The sequence below is a fragment of the Crinia signifera genome, chromosome 1 (genome assembly GCF_055691185.1).
Source record: "Crinia signifera chromosome 1, ASM5569118v1, whole genome shotgun sequence".
NCBI lineage: Eukaryota > Metazoa > Chordata > Amphibia > Anura > Myobatrachidae > Crinia > Crinia signifera.
Window position 1 is genome coordinate 137,373,047 of NC_139217.1, and position 19,992 is coordinate 137,393,038.

The following is a 19,992-nucleotide window of genomic DNA, read 5'->3' on the forward strand; positions in this document are numbered from 1 at the left end:
ATGCCAAATAAGGGCCAACCAAAGTAGTAATTACAGTACTACAGTATATGCAACTGCTGGAACCTAACCCAAGAAATAAATCCTCTTCAAAACACACAATATTTTCTGCTACATTCGTATATTTTAACCAATACTTCATCCAAATAAATTAAAGAAACCTCACTAATTTTTTGCAACATTTTTTTTATATAAATAATTTGAACATGTTTAAATTAAAATCTAATTAATACAATCTACATGCTTCAAAGGCTCAGATGATCTAGCCACATGAATATCCACATACCTGCAAGAAAGTAAGCACTGTACTTGTAGTATAATTGCTCCAACACATAGGGGTAATTTGCCAATCTGAATAGTTATTAAACTGATGCTGTGTCGCATGAGCTAAATATCACACATTTACTAACATTTAAAAGTCAAAATAAAAATGATGTGCTTATTTTTTGAGCTGGAATGCAATATCCAATCAGGTGCAGCAGTCAGTGAACGAATCAGCTGGCATGTGCATCTATGTATTCTAAAATGTTGTTATAAATAACAGAAATACCAACAATTTGAGTGGGCACTCAAATTCCCATTGTGTATAATTTCCCAATTATCTCATGCCTGAACTACTTCTCACGGTCACAAAATCCTCATCACAGTGCCACAGCAGTAATGTTTATTCAGCTTGGAGCTTGTGAACAGGACCCGGGTCACTCGACCCAGGTTACCCGTTCACGCTGCACCTTGATCCGAGTCAGAGCAGTGTTCAACCCTGGCCATGACCAGGATTGAACTCCCGGGTTGCTCCACCCAGGGTGGCCCTTTCATGCCACACCTGGACCCGGGTTAAGAGTGCGGTCTGAAAGGGGGATTACTTATCTGCCACTAATTCTAGTAAATGTATCTATTCCTTACCTGTGCGTACCTTTACTCATTTCTGATAGATTTATACAGATAAATTATGATTTGAACTAACAAATGCACTATTTGAATTAAAGGTTTATTATTGGTAATGAAAATGTAATTGTGAATCTATATTAATAGGCTAGCAACTCTCATAATGAATACAAGAAGGGTCTGCTTGCAGTGGTTAGAAGACAGAACACATTGTATATTTCAACCATAGACAGTAGGGGATACGGTCGGTTGGTCGACCTAAAGATGGTCGATAGTCATTAGGTCAACATACTGGAAGGTTGACAGGTGTCTAGGTCGACATGGCACAAGGTTGACAGGTCATTAGGTCGACATGGTCTAGGTCGACAGTCAAAAGGTCGACATGGAGTTTTTCACTGTTTTTGAACCATGTCCTGTCAGGCGGTATTTCATGCCCTACCATCCACCAGGGTGTGGTGAGAGAATAAAATAGTGTGCCGAGCACAGCGAAGCACCATGCCCAAAGCACGGCGAGGGGATGCTGTGCACTTAAAACTGTGTCCATGCCGACTGTGTTGACATTCGGCTAAAAAAACAGTGAAAACCCATGTCGACCTTTAGACTGTCTAATGCTTGTGTCAACCTGTGGACCTTGTGCCATATTGACCTAGACCCCTGTCGACCTTTCAGTATGTTGACCATCTTTAGGCCGACCATACAATCCATACCCGACAGTAGCATGCGCAGCATACCGACAGCCTGGATGCAGTAAGAATATACTATGTGTACTTATGCCCCTGAGTCCTACCTCAAGTCCTGATTATTGCAGGTTTGCTACCTCCGTCTGGAACTGTTTGGAGGGTCCTGACCCATTCAAAGTAGAGAGATGCTCACAGTACTAAAAATGTATCTTTAAATCTAAGTGCTATGATCTTTTCTGTAGCAGTGACCAGTCCATAATAACATGAGCATCTCTTCCTGTGATCAGGGAGTCCCATGACTTTGGAACCTTCAAGTATTTACATGGACATAGCAGGAGAACTAGAGGATTCCACAGAGCTGCTAATGGGCAACGGCTGATGGAAACAACAGGGTCCTATGTGCAAAGTGAACGGATCTATCTGCAATGCTGCACTTAAGGACCCATGTATCTGATTATTACATACCGTGCGATGGAGACAGGACCAATGACCTCTAACAGGGAACAGTACAGAATTTAGTCTGCCATATTCCATCATAAACATTCAATCCAGAAAAAAAGGCCATAGAAAAACCAAACAATTGTCTCCAGCAGAATTTTATGATTCAATTTAAAAATATTCTTATTTTGTTTTAGAAAACACATTAATTTCAAGTACAAAAAAAAAACACACAGCACTGTTATAAATGTTTAGTCCACAAAATATGCCAAACATATTGTAAACATAAAATAGACTTCATTACAAAATATATATATTTCAATATTTTTTTTTAAAAATAATACAAAAAAAAGGTCAATACTCGGTTCATTTACAAAAACATCAAATTGTGTAAAACTATGAAAACCCGTAAAAACGGACACAAGTGCAACCATAAGGCTAAGTGTGTGGATTACAGTAAGTGCTGCGAAAGGCATTGTTCTTGTGAGAGAGATTCCTCTGCGCCAGCACTACAGCGGCATCCCAAAGGACAGCTTAAAGGCCAACTCTACAGCAACTTCTGTCACCGAGTCGTGGAAGCAAACGTAGAACTCCTGAGGCTGCGGCTGCAGAAACAGTCTCCTGGAAGACAGAAATGGTTGTCCTATGAGAGGGGCCAGATGCTGGGCAATGATTCAACAGCCAGCTTATGTATCCAGCATTAATATAATGTGTGCTCCCATAAGTGATTTGCCATGTATGGATGTTCATTGTGGTGTATTTTATTAACATTGCCCTTTATGACACATTAGTTCATAGGGAAATGTTTATTTTTTTCCTGTCATAGCAACCTGGTCTTTTGTAGAGATTGTATAAAATTTTCGGCTTATTATTAATCATATACGTGTATTGGTTACCTATTGCACATGGCAACAAAATAATAACGTAAAGTTATAAATACATTTTCCCATTATATTTATCCTTAATCTCTCTTAGAATAACATAAAAACAATAAAACAGGAATTGGATAAAACCTTATTTTTCTTTGACTTTAGGAAAATTCGGTTGAAATTAGCGGGATATGTCATTTGATGGAAATCTATATACTAGTATAATAGGCCAGGTAGATGCTTACAAAGGAATTTACAGGTGGTGAGGAGCTGCCTCTCACTGCAGGGCAATTGCTGGGCATTCGTGAAGGTAACATACCTAGAATGGCTTATTTTATCATTTGTGCAGTAAAAAATAGCCCTGTGTGTTTCATTTCTTACCCTATTGCCCAATAGGACATTTTAGGTGGCGATTTCTTCTGGTCTGTCCAGTTTTCAGGAGAACATTCAAATAAAATACCGTGTTCCTTAACTGGCCCCAGTCCTTCAAATTCTCTGCACACATCTGCTTTGGAAATACTCTGTTTCTGTGCAAGCAAAAACAGTTTTGTTTATTGCAGACTTACTGCTCTTAAAAATAAAGAGTTATGGTGTGTACACATGGTCAGATGTGCCTTCAGATACTATCCACGATCCGATCAGATCGGATCGTGGATAGTATCTGAAGGCACATCCGATTTGCATACAAGTCTGACTATATAGTGCAGATTTGCACTATATAGTCCAGGCAGACAAGACTTTCTGCCTTGCGATACGTGAACGCGCATCGGAATTGAAACGGGATCTGAAGTGTTAAAACCCTTGCGATCTGCATCCGATTCCGATCCGATGTTGACTATATGGTCAACATCGGAAGGCAAAAAGTACCGTGTGTACACACCATTAAATAGGATAATAGCAACAGACATTTCTGGGAATAATAATAATAATAATATATATATATATATATATATATATATATATATATATATATATATATATATATATATATATATATATATATATATATATATATATATATATATATATATATATATACACATACATACATACATACATACATACATATACACACACACGTCTGTCTATCGCTCTAGCAATCTCTCTATATCGATCTATAGATCACACAGGCTGTTGGGAACCCACCTCTTCCATGAGTGTTTGCTGGAACACCGAACGAATAGACAGGCAGCATCGGTGGAAGTTCTTGATTAGCTGGGGGTGAATGGCACCACTGAGCTCCTCCACCTCCTTGTGTGTTGGAGAGATGAAGACTCCATGCATACTTTCCAGGTAAATGTAATGAAACAGCGTGTTTTCAGGACCCGATGTTAATCTTAAAGAAGAAACAAAATCTCAGAAATGGGGCATGTACTGCCCCTCCATGACATACTACAGTACAGTAATTCAAATTGCATCTTCAAATTGTACATAATAGTATTATACTTATTACACGGTCACACCAAATTACTTGTATATTTTTGGTGGTTCCCATGTCAGATTTGAAGCACTTTAGAAAGTGCACCTTTTTTGTGGAAATTAGAAAGAGAAAAATAAGGAAAAGTGAGTATATGTGGGATTGTTGCCTAACATTTCATTGTTATGATCTTAATGTAAGAATAGACTTCCAATCAAACACAACCCCTTTCACTTTTCAAATACTTTATTAAACACAATTGTCTTATTTTAAGCTAGATTACATTAAACACAAACATGATCTCATAGCAACTAATACAGCAGCTAATATTATATAAATATACAAAAAAGAGATGAGTAAACCAACACTCTGCCAAGACTAAAGGGGCAGGGAAGGAGAGACAATGGGAAGGGTTTGTTGCTGGTAAGCATTAACAGAGTGCTTTCTCCCTTTAAATTGCAAAGTTTCATGAATCCCAGTTTGTTGTAAACATCAGGGCCGGATTAAGGGCCTTATTCGGGTCTGATCGTAATACAAATTTGTTCTCAAAATGGGCAAAACCACGTGCACTACATGTGGGGCTAATTTAACATGAGCAGAGAGAGTTAGATTTGTGTGAGTAATTTTGTTTCTGTGCAGGGTAAATACTGGCTGCATTATTTTTACACTGCAATTTAGATTTCAGTTTCAACATTCCCCACCCAAATGTAACTCTCTCTGCACATGTTACATCTGCCCCACCAGCAGTGCACATGGTTTTGCCCAGTTTGAGAACAAATGTGTACTGCGATCAGATCTGCATAAGGGCCTCAGTCTTAGGAGGCCTGGGTCACTTTAGACAGGTAGGCCTCTCCTGCTTGTCATTACTGGCCACAAACTGCGTGGGAGAATAGGACACTGTCAAAACACAGAGTAAAGGCAGTATAAACTTGGTCAATGGGTAACTGCAGGGGGGGCTGTGTTTGTCACTCTGTAGGAGACCTCACAGACTCAGCACTGCCTCTGATTAAAAACCATCCCATGACGAGTTCCATCTCCATTCGATGTCTATGTGATACAGATTTGATTTTGACTATATAGTCAAAAATCGAAGGGTAAATTGCACAGTGTACACACCATGAGTCAAATAGCAAAGGAATCTCACCGTGTGTACACACCATTACTGGATTTACTTGATTTGAATAACTAAACAAGGTCTAGTTTTCTGGCCCAACCCCCCTTGGATACCCAATTTAATGCCAAAAACGCGGTAACAACAGTTTAAAGCTAAAAAAAAAATTGCACACGTCTCAAAAAATACAAAGGCTAAATATAGCATTAGAGGTACTGTAATGGAAACTACTGAATTAGAAAGGGATTTATGAGTCAATATTAAATGACTTAAAGGCAGGTAAGCAATGCAACAATTAATTGCATACAAATAAGTAATAATGTCACTGTATAGGTAATTGGTATAGCCTAATCTAGAATACCTTGTCGAGTTCTGGAGGCCATATTTCCAGAAGGATAATAATACATTAAAGAAAGTACAATTAAAGCTAAAATGGTGCATGGCCTACATCGCATACTTACTAAGAAAGAATTAAAGATCTAAACATGTATAGTTTGGAGCAGAGAAGAGAAAGGAGGACACTGTTAACCCTTGGTAAACTGAAGTTTCTTCCAAGTACAAAAGGGAAACATTCTTCAAAAGGTAGAGAAGTATTAGAACTTGAGGACATGCATGGAAACTGAAAGCAGGAAGGTTCAGAATCAGAATCACTTTATTGGCCATGTATACTAGGAATTTTGGATACAGTGCAGCTCCAAGCATGGTACAAGAGGGATGACAGGACATACATACATTGCATCAGTTGCGCAAACAAATGACAATTCACATGTTATGATTTGCGAGGTTAGACGGGAGATTAAAAAAAGGGGCAGACTAGAAGGCCAAGTGGCTTTATCTGCCAGCAAAATCTAGGTTTCTATGTTTAAAATGTGCCAAAATATAGCAACGGTAGATTAATCCCAGAAGAAGTACACCAATACTGCAAGCTTAAGCCTCAAGTGGTATAAAATAACAAAATGAATACAATGTTGTATGCCTAACTACAGTAAGTTACCATCATCTATTATCAAAGTATCTTGACCATCAAAAAATGTAATGAAATTTGGAATAGGCAAATCACACAAACTTTAGAAAAGGAAACGGTCAGGTGAACATCATGTATTTGAATGTATGTATACTCAAAAACATATCGATATCACAAACTCAAACAAACTACCCAAACCATCTCTTAGCAAACAGTACACTACAAATTGTACTGTGGTTCTATGTCAAAAGCACAGGGTAAAAATCTTAGAACTGCAGTGTTTTGTACATGAGTGGAACGCATGGCCATACTGTTTCCGCCCACAAGCGGAAGTCGGGAGTTGAATGCAGACAGCGTCTGCTATATAAATCAATATTCAGCAAGGCACAGACGCGCTTCTGACGAAGGATCGCTTGATCCAAAACGCATTAAGCGTGTCTTGCTGACTTTTCCTATTCAGAGGGTATGGCAGGTGGACGGACTTTGTGGACCACGAGTGACCAGATCCGCAACTGGAACCTCCTTCATCGGTTTCAAAGAACCTTAAAACCGCTCTGCTTGAACCGCTGAGTTTTACATGCTGTCATTCATGATTTTATTGTAAGTGTGCATCCTTATTAAATTTTGTATGTTTTTAAAGTTATGTACTCTCTCTTTTTACCTTCCATATAAATACTGGATAGGCTATGAAGGAGTGATAAGAACAATTGCATACCACTGTTTAACTGCAGAATTGGATGTGAAATGCTTACAAAGTGTGGAGGAACATCATTGGTGACATTTATTTCATTATACCCACCTTGGTGTTATTAACTTTTTTTGGGAACCCTACTAGCGCTTTATCTCTGCTATTTTGATTTCTTGTTCAAGAACATGTACTGTACATGACTGATTTTGACAGATCAAAGTATATTTTGAGGTTAAGGTTAGAAATTATTTTAAAAAGGTTTGTTACAAATGTGCTGTAATTATGTACTTGTTATTGATTTACAACATTGCCAAAAACAATTTGCCCCCAAAAGACCCTGCTCAATTTATGTCTGACTAGGGCTGTTTTTTGTGAAATTATCAAACTCAACTCTAATTACACCCCAGCCTGCAACTGCTTTACTATACACCAGGCATGTCCAAACTATGGCCCTCCAGCTGTTGTGAAAAGTCCCATCATGCCTTGCCACAGTTTTGCTATTAGTAATGCTAAAACTATTGCAAGACATGCTGGGATGTGTAGTTTCACAACAGCTGGAGAGCCATAGTTTGGACATGCCTGCTATACACTATACAATGCATTCCAGTTGGTCTAAAAAATGTGGATGTTTCATGGTTTAAAACTACCTTGAGAAGTTGGATCAGAGTTGCATTCGGAACATTAAAACCGCTCGCTAGTGCATTGGCCAAGTTCCGGAAAAAAGTCGGACATTACAATGTCTAACTTTGTGCAACTTTTTTCTGGCCGATAAAAATCATCTCCCATTACATCCAGTCAGATGTCTGCTCAGTGGTCAATGTCCTAAAAAACTACACAGCTCAGTTGGATATCACAATAGTAATGCCGCCCATACATGGTGCAAAGAACACGTGCGATGCGCGCTCCCGCACATCACATCGCTCAGCACATAAAGTATGTGCTGCAGATACTTTTTGAACTAGATTGCATTGCATCTAGTTCAAAATGCACGGTACTTTAGCCCATCGTATGCGTTTTGAACTAGATGCGATGCAATCTAGTTCAAAACGCACAGAGTTTATCGCTCATTGCATGGGCGGCATTAGGCTTACCATACTGTCTTTTTAAACTGTGACACTAATGAATTACACAGGGTCCATGGCAAGATTAATTGATGCCTGCATATCAGCTGGTTTTGGTGAGCCATACAATAGTGCTTGTGAAGAATAGGAGCTAAAGTTACTTAAAAAATATAAAAAAAATTAAAATAGTTTATGAAATCATGTTGAGATTTTAGAAATAGCATTAAACTGAGCATATTCTTATATAGTAACAGACATAAATGAAAACTGTCCATATATAGTAAGGCTCTGTTTACTTACTTCACAGTGTTAAATAAATCTTCGGCTTCCCTTTCTGAAAGATTCCGTCTCAAGCTTCCTAAATTAAAGGGATTTGGGAGTGTGTACTTCTTTTTGCTGATCTGAGAGGGATTATCAATTGTAAATATATTGTAACAAAATATGGAGCAATGTATTCAAATCTGCATAGGGAAATTTTCTTCAAAGGAAAAGAAGTAATAGAACATGAGGACATGCAGTGAAACTGGAGGGAGGTAGGTTCAGGGGAAATGTTAGAAAGAATTACTTCACAGAAAGGGTAGTGGGTAAGTGGAATAGCCTCCCGTCAGAGGTAGTAGAGGCTAAGACATTAGAACAATTTAAACATGCTTGGGATAGGCATATGAATATTCTTAAAAATAAATAAGGATTAAAATGGGTTGAGATTACCTGAAGGGTAAAAAAAGGAGCAGACTAGATGGGCCAAATGGTTCTGATCTGCCGTCAAATTCTATGTTTACCTTAGGCACATTCCCACTTCCACCACTTCCATCTGAGCCGCCAGATCCTTGAGATTCCCGCCTTCCAAATTTTCTGGTCAAGTCTGGTGTAGAAGGGGGTCCTGTGTTTTCTACCATACCTTCACTACCATTATCTGATCCACCACTACTTCTGGTAGGGCTTGGCCGGCGATTCCTTAAAGAGATCTGAGCATCTGGACTCATACCCTTCCTACTCAAAGCATAAGTTGATTTCTTTGGAGTTTGGAGCTTATTCACCATGACAGAATTTACAACGCTGTGGAACTTGTCCCGTGCAGAAGGGAGAAACCAATCAGCACATGAGAGGCATGGGTTTGGGGAAGCATTCAGTTTTTCCTCTATACTAGTGTTTAGCATTTCCAAATGAAGAAGGGCTGCCTTTAACTGATCCACGTATATGTAGTCAGGTCCTGGATTTCCAACTGCTTTAGATGTGCAGCCCCCAGCCTCTAGCAGAGTGCACAGCATGAATTGTTTCTGTCAAAGAAAGTAAAATGTCATTATCTGTAAACAGATCTTAATATACATGACTTTTGAGACATGCACACGTGTACATCTATTTTCTTGATTGATTCTGATTAAGAAGTGTCCAGCAAATTGTGTAAAGATAATCAATGTACAAGATCTTTCTGGCCAAAACTATTATTGGAGAGAATATTAATTTAATATTCCTGAGAATTGAGTATTCAACGTGGCTTTAAATACGGACTATCATAACATAACTATTACAATATTTGAAAGAACTATCATATTATTTAAAAGGTATCTTATATCATTAGTGCTTTTTTTTTTTTTCCTATGAAAAAATGTATTGGTACTATTCTTTAATTATACCTGTAGTTTCTTATATTGCGCACCAAATACTATAAAGAAAAGGAACCAGTACATGCCTAAACTGTGGAATATCATGTGGCCAGGTAATTCTTATTCAGAAATACTAAAAATATCAGGTTTTTGCACATGAACACGCATCAACCCATGATTTTGGTATATCTGAAAAAGGTCAATCTGGGTGTTAAATCCCAGGTCTCCGACCCTTCTTTTTTACCTGGGTTAAGGACCCAGGATTTATGACCTGGGCTGACTCTTTCAGACATGAGAAAACCCCGGGTTTTTCAGCAAATTACCAGGTACTGTAGAACTGCTTCACCCGGTAACCTGCTGCTATAAGTGAGAAAGGGTGCAGGGTGCACCCGGGAAAATTATCCAGCAGTCAAAATGCCGGGTAATTCCCGGGTAGTATGTATAAAAGGGGTATATAAGAAAGCTGGTATGTTCTTTGAAATACAAGTTCTACATAGGAGAGCTGAAATAATCCAATGATTAAAAAACAGCTTTCTGATTCTAGTGAGGAAGGGGGATTAGGTAGCATAGTCAATGAATTTTAGTGGAAACTCCAATCGCTAAAGCTAGTGTGCCTAGGTGACATAATGCACAGGATATGTGGGGCAGTTGGTGTAATAGAGTAGAAAATGTATGATTGCATAATAAAAATAGAAAGCAATTCAGTTGTTCGAGAATTGGCATTTTGGGGAGCCCACATACAGCTTTAGCCATACAGTTCTTTTTCATATTAACCACTTCAGTCAAAGATCAAATGCATAGCAGGGGTGTGGTATGCGGGTCAGTTGGGATTCCGACAGTCAGTATACTACCATTAGAATACCAACCGCCGGTACTCCGACAGGTGGGTGAGCGAAAAGTAGCAGCCCCTCTAAGCTACTAAGATATTAAATCTTTGGGATACCCTAATATATGAAGACATCCAATCACTTTAAATCATGTTGATATGTGCCCCTCTTTAGAGGCAAGCTTAATAAAAACGCACTTCATGGAATCTGCAATGAGTTCTAACTGAAATTCCTTACCAGGCCTACGATTAGAAGGAAATACCGGGCCTCGGGCTCACTGTACTCTTCCTTGCTTGGGAATCCACATTTCTTTAAATGGTAATGGGGATATACTTCCCTCCAGACCACCAGCTGTCCAATCCGCTCAGATGCCAATAGTAACAGACAGAAGTGTCGGCAATACAGGGCAATATCAATCAAATCTTCTTTCGGCAAATGATTAGCCAACAGATAACCCTGTAATGATTTCAAATTATCGAAAAGGCATAGCCATCATTCAGCTCTACATGTTCTCCAACATTAGTTCCATCTGAATCAACCATCATGATCAGAGAATAATGGATGACAAACTCACATAAAAAAATAAATAGTTGACACGATCAAGCAATTATTGTTTCTTTTTTCCCCCTTACTTAAAAGACAGAATATTGCCACTTTTTTGTAACTTTTGCCCCCCAGAAACATTTTTAAAGCCAATAGAATGTAATGGTACATTATTCATCCTATAAATAGGTGAGTTCAACTTCACAAGCAGCAACCATTGTGCACTTTATTATCACACTCATGAAATCCTACAGTATATAATATAGTAAAGTTTTCAACAAAATGAGAAGTTCACGGCATCGCCTGTATCCACCCGTTGCAAATGTATTACCATTATGTTTTTCCTATTTACAAAGTGTAAATTCTGAAAACTTACCTTGTAAAATAGACAAGTCCCCAGAATCATGTACAGTCGTCTCATCTCATAGTAGTCTTCAGACTAAAAAGTGATGATGATAGTAAATGTTATAGTATTCACTTTATAACTTTTTTCCCCCAAAATGAAATCCACTTACCAGTTCTGCAAAATCAAGCGCCTCCAAATCACTGAGTATAGTGTCAATCTCAACCTGAAATGTAAAAAATACATATTCAAGACAGCATTCATTGAACTTTTACTATGTTAAAATGGCTACATAAGTATTATTCTGCATTAACTAGTAACACACTGAGGTTGGTAGTGTGGTTGGTTGAGGTAATTTTCTGCCTAGACAAGAACCAGAATTTTTTGCTATTTTAGAAGTAAAATTAGGATTAAGGCTATTCAATTAAATTGTCGATTTTTCACCTAGGCGAAAAATTCAGCACAGTCCACAAACAAGTGGATCGGCATATTACTCACCATTCCACATGTTTTTTTGACAAATCCACATGGTTTTTAGTAATTTTTCGCGGATGCTTTTTGATGAAAAAATAAATTTAACAAAATGAAATGGCATCAACAAAAAAAAGAAGAAAAATAAAAATAAAAAAGGACAAAAAAAAACGCTGCAATTGAATGCACAAGCATGGAAAAAGTTGAGTTTTTTGACTAGCTGAAAAAACAGGACTAATTAAATACCCCTCTGAATGTAACAGAAGAGGTTGGGTGTAGAACACATGTCTATTTGATACACTCAACCTATCAGCACAATGCCTCTGCATATGAATCGGCAGGTCCCCCACTCAATCAGCACACTTGCCTATAGGAACACAGTCATCATACCTCTTTCCAGCACAATCACCTTAATATGAGTGGGCAGGTCACAATACAAACAAGATGAGCACACTTGTCTATAGAACAGTCATCCTACTGCCTCCTTTCCACCCTTCATATCACCACAATGCCTCTTCATACGAGTTGGCAGATCAGTCGTGAACAAGATCAGTACATTCATCTTTTGCTATGGCCAGCATATCATTGATATGACTGGCTCATGGTTTTCCCATGCCCACACACCATACTTAAAAACGGAGAACCTGGAGGAGCAATAGATGAAGACTGGAGGAAAGCCAGGTATTCAGACCATAGTTAAAACACAATTTAACACATGGCCTGGGAAGATGGCAACAGATCACAAACATAAAAGTTTATTTTGTCTCATACAAACACAACATACCGCATTAGTGCATAACTTAATGGGTCACTTTGGAATTAATATACAGTAAAATGTAGGTAATTATTTACTTTATAATAATTCTCAGGTGTACAACTGGCTTTTTGTTTCCATTACTGTGGTCTCTAATGACACACAAGATGTTCTACGTTTTGTGACCTTAGTTCTGGGGGCAGGATAGGTGGGAAAGTATCTAAGAAGTAGATTTGGTATGCAAGAAAGCAATGAGTATGAGATAGTTTCCAAAAGAGGGCACAAGAAAACATGGGATTGATTACTTTACTGTCCTCAATCTCTCCAGCAGTGACTCGAAATGCATGGAGTTGCTCATGTACAAAGAACCAGTTTTTGATAAAATGGTTAAGAGTACTTTATAAGAACACAGATGGAAGAGGTTGTGAACCAGGTGTCTGGATCAGGATTGCCTTCAGTTAGCAGATATTAGGCAATGGCAGGTCCAAGACTTAATGTAGCTCCCAGTAATTAGAGGCCACTTTTGGGAGGAAATGCTGCTGCCAATCGACTGGAGGGTAGAGGACAACATGATATTATTAAAATCTAGTGCCAGGCATCCAACAGTGAGCAAAGTCTAGTCATGTTCAGGTTGGTGAGGTTGAAAAAATAAATAAAAAAAAGTTGGTGTATACCCATCTATACCATTATTTGAGTCAGAAAGTGGACCACAGCAAAGCATGACTTGTAACATGGATGTGCACGCATATGTATGAGTACATATGCATGCACCTTCACCATCATTCGATGGTCGGCGATTATCGAAAGATGGGGGGAGGTTCCCACTGACATGCAAATGGTGTTTATGTAAAACACCATTTGCATACCGGGTGAACGAACCCGGTGTGCGAAGGAAGGGGGGGGGGGGCGTACCACATAGCCAACAAAAAGGTAAGTTTCCAAGACAGACATTTAAGATCAGCCGACCTTAAAGGCTCAAAAGGAGGTTTTTGTAACACTGACATAACCAAAGACAGGTCCCAAGGCGCCACCGGCTGCCAATATGGGGGTTTAAGCGGCATGACTCCCTGTAAAAAAGTCTGTACAGGCCTACCCTTTTCTGAAAGAAAATGGATAAGGCCGACAACTGTACCTTTAAAGACTGCAGACTAAGCGCTGCTGAAAATCCGTCTTGGAGAAATTCTAACAGTCTAGAGACCTTGAACCTAGAAGTGTGTACCTTCTGATGCTCACACCACCCGATATAGATTTTCCAGACACAATGGTAATTTGCAGCTGAAACAGGCTTGCGAGCCCTGAGCATGGTCTGGATAACCGCTTCCGAAAAACCCTTCTTCCTTAGTAGGGAGGTTTCAAAAGCCAGGCCGTCAAATTTAGACGAGCTAGGTCCAAGTGTAGAAACAGTCTATGCCTGATCAAGTCTGGCCGAAGAGGAAGTATTCAGACATACTCAGAATTACTTTTATCTCCTGCATCCTCACTCTCTTCAAGACCCGCGAAATCATAGGGAATGGAGGGAACACGTAGGCTAGGTTGAACCGCCACGGAACTGTCATGGTCGGATCCCTGGTCTGAGAACAGAACCTGGGAATCTGACAGTTGTTCCTGGATGCCATCAAGTCTATCTCTGGTAGCCCCCAGAGCATTACTATCTCCTGAAAGACTTCCTGATGAAGCGCCCACTTTCCAGCAGCTCTGCCCTGCTGAGGAAATCCGCTTCTATATTCCAGATCCCCGGAATGAAGAGCAGGAATGTTCACCTCTGCCCACCTGAAAATCCGCGAGACTTCCTGCATTGCCATCCTGCTGCGAGTCCTGCCCTGAGGATTCAGGTGAGCCACAGATGTGGCATTGTCTGACCGTATGTGTACAGGTGATCCCTTCAGGAGATCCTCTGCCTGCAAAAAGATATTCCAAACTGCCCTGAGCGCCAAGATGTTGATCGGCAATTTGGATTCTTCCTTGGACCACAGATCCTGCAACCTCAGGTGCAGAACTACTGCCCCGAGACTGGCATCGGTTGTGACAACCAGCAAATCCCACGAGCGGAGGGAACGCCCCCAGTTGCAGAGACTCCAGATCCGTCCATCAGATCAAGGACTCCCTTGTCTCCTTAGACAGAAACAGCCGCTCCTGCTTCAAGGTCTTTGAATTTTCCGACCAACAAGAGAAAATGTTCCACTGAAATGTTCTTGAGTGAAACCTTGCAAACTGCAGTGTCTCGAAGGTTGCCACCATTTTGCCTAGCAGTTTCACTCCTTGCCAAACTGTTGGATTTGGAGACTGCAGGATCAACAGGACCAAGTGACGAATGTCCACTGCTTTGGACTCTGGAAGAAACACACGATGTAGGTGTGTCCCCAAAATCACCCCCAGAAACTGAAGTCTCTGTGTCAAATGAGATTTAACCATCCATGGTCTTGGAAGAACCGTGTCACAATGGCCAGATGCTCCTTTAACTTCTCTGCCAACTCCGCTTTGAACAGGAGGTCATCCAAGTATGGTATTACTATCCCTTTTAGCCTGATGCCTGCTGCCATGACAGCAATCACTTTTGTGAAGACACTCGGCGCTGTGGCCAGGCCAAAAGGAAGAGCCTGGAACTGTAAAGGAGTCTCTCCTATCGCAAAACGCAGTAAAGACTGACGTTCCCTGCAGATAGGCACATGCAGATAAGCATCTTGGATGTCCATTGATGCTAGAAATTCTCCCGAATCTATGCTTAACAGCACTGATCGAAGAGACTCCATGCAAAAATGGTCCACCCATAGATGCAGATTTAAAGACTTCACATTTAGAATGGGTCCGAAGGACCCTTCTGGGTACTTGTAGATTATCACGGCTCCCATCGCATGCCATATGTAGTGGCATGCGATTGGATACGATTTTTGCCGGTTTAAGGCATTTTTTCAAAAATCGCATGCAATCGCATCGCATTCGATTTTTAACAGAAAGGCATCCAAATGCATTGAAATTTGTATCAAACATGTTCAATGGCCCCCAAATGTAATTTTTCAGGCTGTACCACCCCCACTATCAACGCGAACCTGAAGCGTGGTAAGCACAGCGAGCCCGCGAGGGGCGGCGGTACGCGTCCTACGACCTTTTCATACCCCCACTATCCACGTCGGCGTGGAGAATATAAAGTGTGGCGAGCGCAGCGAGCCCCGCGAGGGGACGCAGACACCTGTGAAGCCCGCAAGGGGACGCGTATACCTGTGAAGGTATCCGTGTCCGCTCGCCACGCTTCGGGCTCGGTGGCTCGCCACACTTTCTATTCTCAACTCCACGCCGTGGGGGTATGAAAAGGTCGTAGGACGCGTACCGCCGACGCTCGCCACGCTTCGGGTTCCCGTTGATAGTGGGGGTGGTACAGCCTGAAAAATGACATTTGGGGGCCATTGAACATGTTTGATACAAATTTCAATGCATTTCTGTTAAAAATTGCATGCGATCGCATGTGATGCGATTTTTTGCTATACGATGCACATCGTGGGAGCCGTGATTGTCCACAAGTACCCCCTTCTGTTTTGGGGACCAAGAAGAGAATGGAAAAAAAACATTCAACTTGAGGTACCGGGAGCACCACTCCCTTCTCGAGAAGGGATGTTGCCGCCCCCAAGTGAGCTTTCCTCAGGCGAGCTTCCCGCGGTAAGGGTGTTGGTAGAAACCTCTTTGGGGAGACCCCCTGAGATTTATTCTGTAACCCTGTGAAATGATGTAAAGAACCCAAGGGTCTGTGGTGGTGATGTTCCACTGGTCCCGAAACTGCAGGAGGCGACCCCCCACTCTGAAGCCAGAACGGGGAGTCTCTGCCCCATCATGCGGAGAACTTATCCTCGCTCTTGGATGGGTGCTTCTTAGCAAAGGCACCGAAACGGGATCTGGGTGCCATTCCCTTACTGTCTGGAAACTTTCCTCTTCCTGCCTGTCCTCTGTTAGATGCACCCCCTCGAAAGGAGGAACAAAAGGATGGCTTAAAAGCCCCAAACCTGGACACTGAATGTTTTGACGTGGAGGGAAGAAAGGTGCTCTTTCCCCTGTGGCCTGCTTTATAATGGACTCGAGTTCTGTCCCAAAAAGCAGTTCTCCCTTAAAGGCCAAGACCTCAAGAGATTTCTTGGATTCGTTGTCCGCTTCCCAAGCTTTAAGCCAGAGAGGCCTTCTTGCTGTCACAGAAGTGGCAGACAGTTTGGACGCCATCTTGGCACTTTCTTCCACAGCCTCACATACATACTCTGCCGCACATCAAAGCTTTTCAGCCAATGTAAAAGGCCTCAGAGTCAGGCTGAAGCTGACTAAATAAGGCTTCAGCCCATTTAATCATAGCATTGGATACCCACCCCTTAAGGCATCCTTCAATTTTCTTGTCCACTGGGTCTTTAAATGCAGCACTACCCTGAACAGGTAAAGCCGTGGATTTAGACAACCTGGCCACAAGGGATTTTCTCCCATAATTTTTCATGTTCCTCTGGCATAGGGCACATGTCATCAAACCTTTTAGGGATGAGAAGCCTCTTGTCAGGAGTATTCCATGCTTCCCCCAATAAGGAAATCATGCATTCATCTGAGGGAAAGGTCACAGAATATCTGCGTATTTTCTTGAAAACACAATGAGCAGGTACTTTATCCTCCTCTGAACGATTTAAAGCAGGCAGGTCCAACGTTGGCCCTCCAGATGTTTTGAAACTACACATCCCAGCATGCTTTGCAATAGTTTTAGCATTCTCTAATAGCAAAACTGTGGCAAAGCATGCTGGGATGTGTAGTTTCAAAACATCTGGAGGGCCAACGTTGGACATGCCTGATTTAAAGTCTGCTTAACTGCCAGGATCAAATCCTCAATACCAGGGTCAGAAGATTCAACCTCTTCCTTCTGGTCCCAAAAGACATCCTCCATGCACACACCCTCCTCATCAGAATCTAAGTTCAACAGGGGAGGTGTAGATAAGGGGTGTCTGGGTGAAGTAACCTCAGGGGTTTTGGCAAATTTTTCCATAAATACATTCATTTTATGAACACCTTGTGCATGACCTGCAACAAAGCTGGGTCCCCCTGAGATGGGCTAATACAGTCCACAGAGCGTTGAGGGGGAAAGGGGGCCAGGAGATTTCACCAGATCATCTCTCTGCCTATTCAAAGCCTTAACCAAAGGTTCCGACTGCTCAAACTTCTGGGCTTGAGCCCCACTGGGCACAGACTCACATGAGGGCCACAAATCCCCCTGATCCATCTGTTCATTGGTTAATTTAACACCACAACATCTGCAGTTAATTAACATGGCCGGCGCTCCCTCCCCCAGAGCAGCAGCACTACACCTTTCTGTCATGGTACCACACAGTGCACAATGTCAGGCAATTGCACAGAATAATGTAGCTGTGTACTTATCTGTCTGCTTGCTGCAATGGATCCTCAGCGAGCACCGGGGAAAGCGCTGCCCAGGAGAAACTTCCCACTGCACTGCAATGAAATCCTCCTTCAGCTCCGCACTATGGAGAAAAAGGGCGCCAGAACAGAGAGCAGGAAGAGACCAAGTCCCTGCTTCAGCGGGGAAGGAAGGCTATTGGCGCCTTTTCCCCTTCAGCCGCTACCACCAGTGTTTCTCCTCACCTCCAGTGTCTCCCCTCCTTCTGGGACCACTTGGAAGCGCTGGACTCCTGTAATAGGCTTCAACTCCTTTACAGGATTTCAGCCTATCAACCCCTTTAAAATGGTGGCCACCATCGCGGGGGGTCCGTCCCCCAAGATCCCCCCTTAGCAGGAAGCCGGTTCAGGACACCCCCAGGGCCCAGGAAACCTCTCTCTAAAGGAGGTTGAAGCACTGTGCAGAGGGAGGGGAGCAGACAGCGTCCCTCTGCACACAAGGAGCTGACAGGATGCGCTTCTGTCAGCCTCTGCTGCGCTCTCAGTGTGTCTGAACTTCCTGTGGAAGTCACACAGTGGAAACCTGCACTAACTAGTGAATTAATAAAATAAAAAAAACACCTAGCTAATCTACTCAAAAACAGCTGCAGCCAGTCAGCACAGCACCCACTCCGGTGGGCACCTAAAATGAACTGAGGAATTCTGGGATGCAGAAGGGAGGAACCAGCCTCAAAGAAGTCAGCATAGGTGCCTTGCTCCTGTGGGCCCTCCTACATCCCATGGTTGAGCTGTGTCGCCAGGATGGAGAGAAAGTATATTAAAGAACCACTCTAAGACGTCCTGACATAATTTTAACTAGATCAGAGCTTCTTCATACGTTTCGTTAATTTCATCTAAAAAGCGAAACTTTAGATGTCTTGCCGGAACAGAAGATAATGACTTAGAGCAAAACGCTTTTGCACGTTTCTTATTCAGGTCAAGTCACAACTTTTCCACACTAGCCGATTTTGAATATCTCAATTTCAACGTTTTCACTCCACCCTAGTATACATTGAGGCCACTTCTACTAAAGTAATTCAAAACATTTAAATACCGTTTGTTCTTGGTCATGGAGGAAATTACAAATGGAGACTTTATTGAAGAACCAGGTGTTCCAGGTACGATAAAGGCGAACCATAAAAATTAAAATGTTTTGGAGGAATATGGAGAAAGTGGGTAAAGAGTCCACATAGAAGGAGAGACGTCAAGTGTGGGTATAAAGAAGCCCAAAAAAGGCTCATAAAAAGTTCCTGAAGTCATGCAAAGTGCAACGGAAAGTTATCTGGTAGGAGGAGGGCCATCAGTAGTTTTCCTGGTCATTGACATTTTTTTGGGAGAAGTGATGGTTATAGGTAAAAAAAAAATAATAATAATACATGCCCTCCTATGTTTGGAGAAAATATTCAATCTTCCAATTAAAAAAGAAGAGGGCGTGGCTTTGGCGGACAAGTGAGTGGACGTGTTCTCCTGTTGCTCCCCGCTCCAGATAACCTGATAGCCCATCCTGCACACTTTTACCTGCCCAGACTGCCTGTGGTGGTGGGGGAAGCCTCCTAGATCATCCTGGTTGCCTCAGATTCCAACTCCGGGCACCCGCTGTGAAGATATCCGACCTGCCGCTGCGGGACTCTCTGAAAGGCAGGACACCGGCGCCATCTTGCTGCTGCGGCTGTCTCACGTGGGAGCTGAGCTCCGGAGCTCCAGACGGCCGCAATCTCCTGACGCGTGCTGCCCAGACCTCTTCGTCGGCACCCTCCTGTACTGCCGCTCCACCCCTGACAGCTATCTGCAGGCTCCTTTACTGAAAGAAGGTAACAAGTGCAGTCCAGCTGCATACAATAGGGGAAAGGTGGAGGCCGCGGCCATCTTGATTTGACTGGGGGTGCCTGGCTGCCAGCGGACCCAGCTACAGTACCTTCTGTGGATTAACGCCCACG

The 19,992-nt window shown here is 41.9% G+C and overlaps 1 protein-coding gene across 2 annotated transcripts in view; it reads right to left on the reverse strand.

The window, feature by feature from the left end:
- Nucleotides 1-2,196: 2,196 nt before the first annotated feature.
- The window catches only part of INTU (inturned planar cell polarity protein), a 70,315-nt gene continuing 52,519 nt past the window's right edge, over nucleotides 2,197-19,992 (reverse strand). Inside the window, exons 9-16 of one of the 2 annotated variants that reach the window (XM_083174164.1) lie at nucleotides 11,600-11,653; nucleotides 11,461-11,523; nucleotides 10,779-10,997; nucleotides 8,890-9,387; nucleotides 8,411-8,511; nucleotides 4,016-4,205; nucleotides 3,251-3,396; nucleotides 2,197-2,621 (exon numbers count right to left, since the gene is read on the reverse strand). In XM_083174164.1, coding sequence (XP_083030290.1) covers nucleotides 2,510-2,621; nucleotides 3,251-3,396; nucleotides 4,016-4,205; nucleotides 8,411-8,511; nucleotides 8,890-9,387; nucleotides 10,779-10,997; nucleotides 11,461-11,523; nucleotides 11,600-11,653 — 1,383 coding nt within the window. In that variant the 3' untranslated portion in view covers nucleotides 2,197-2,509. The remainder of the gene's footprint in view (nucleotides 2,622-3,250; nucleotides 3,397-4,015; nucleotides 4,206-8,410; nucleotides 8,512-8,889; nucleotides 9,388-10,778; nucleotides 10,998-11,460; nucleotides 11,524-11,599; nucleotides 11,654-19,992) is intronic. The other variant, XM_083174155.1, reaches the window with a different exon arrangement.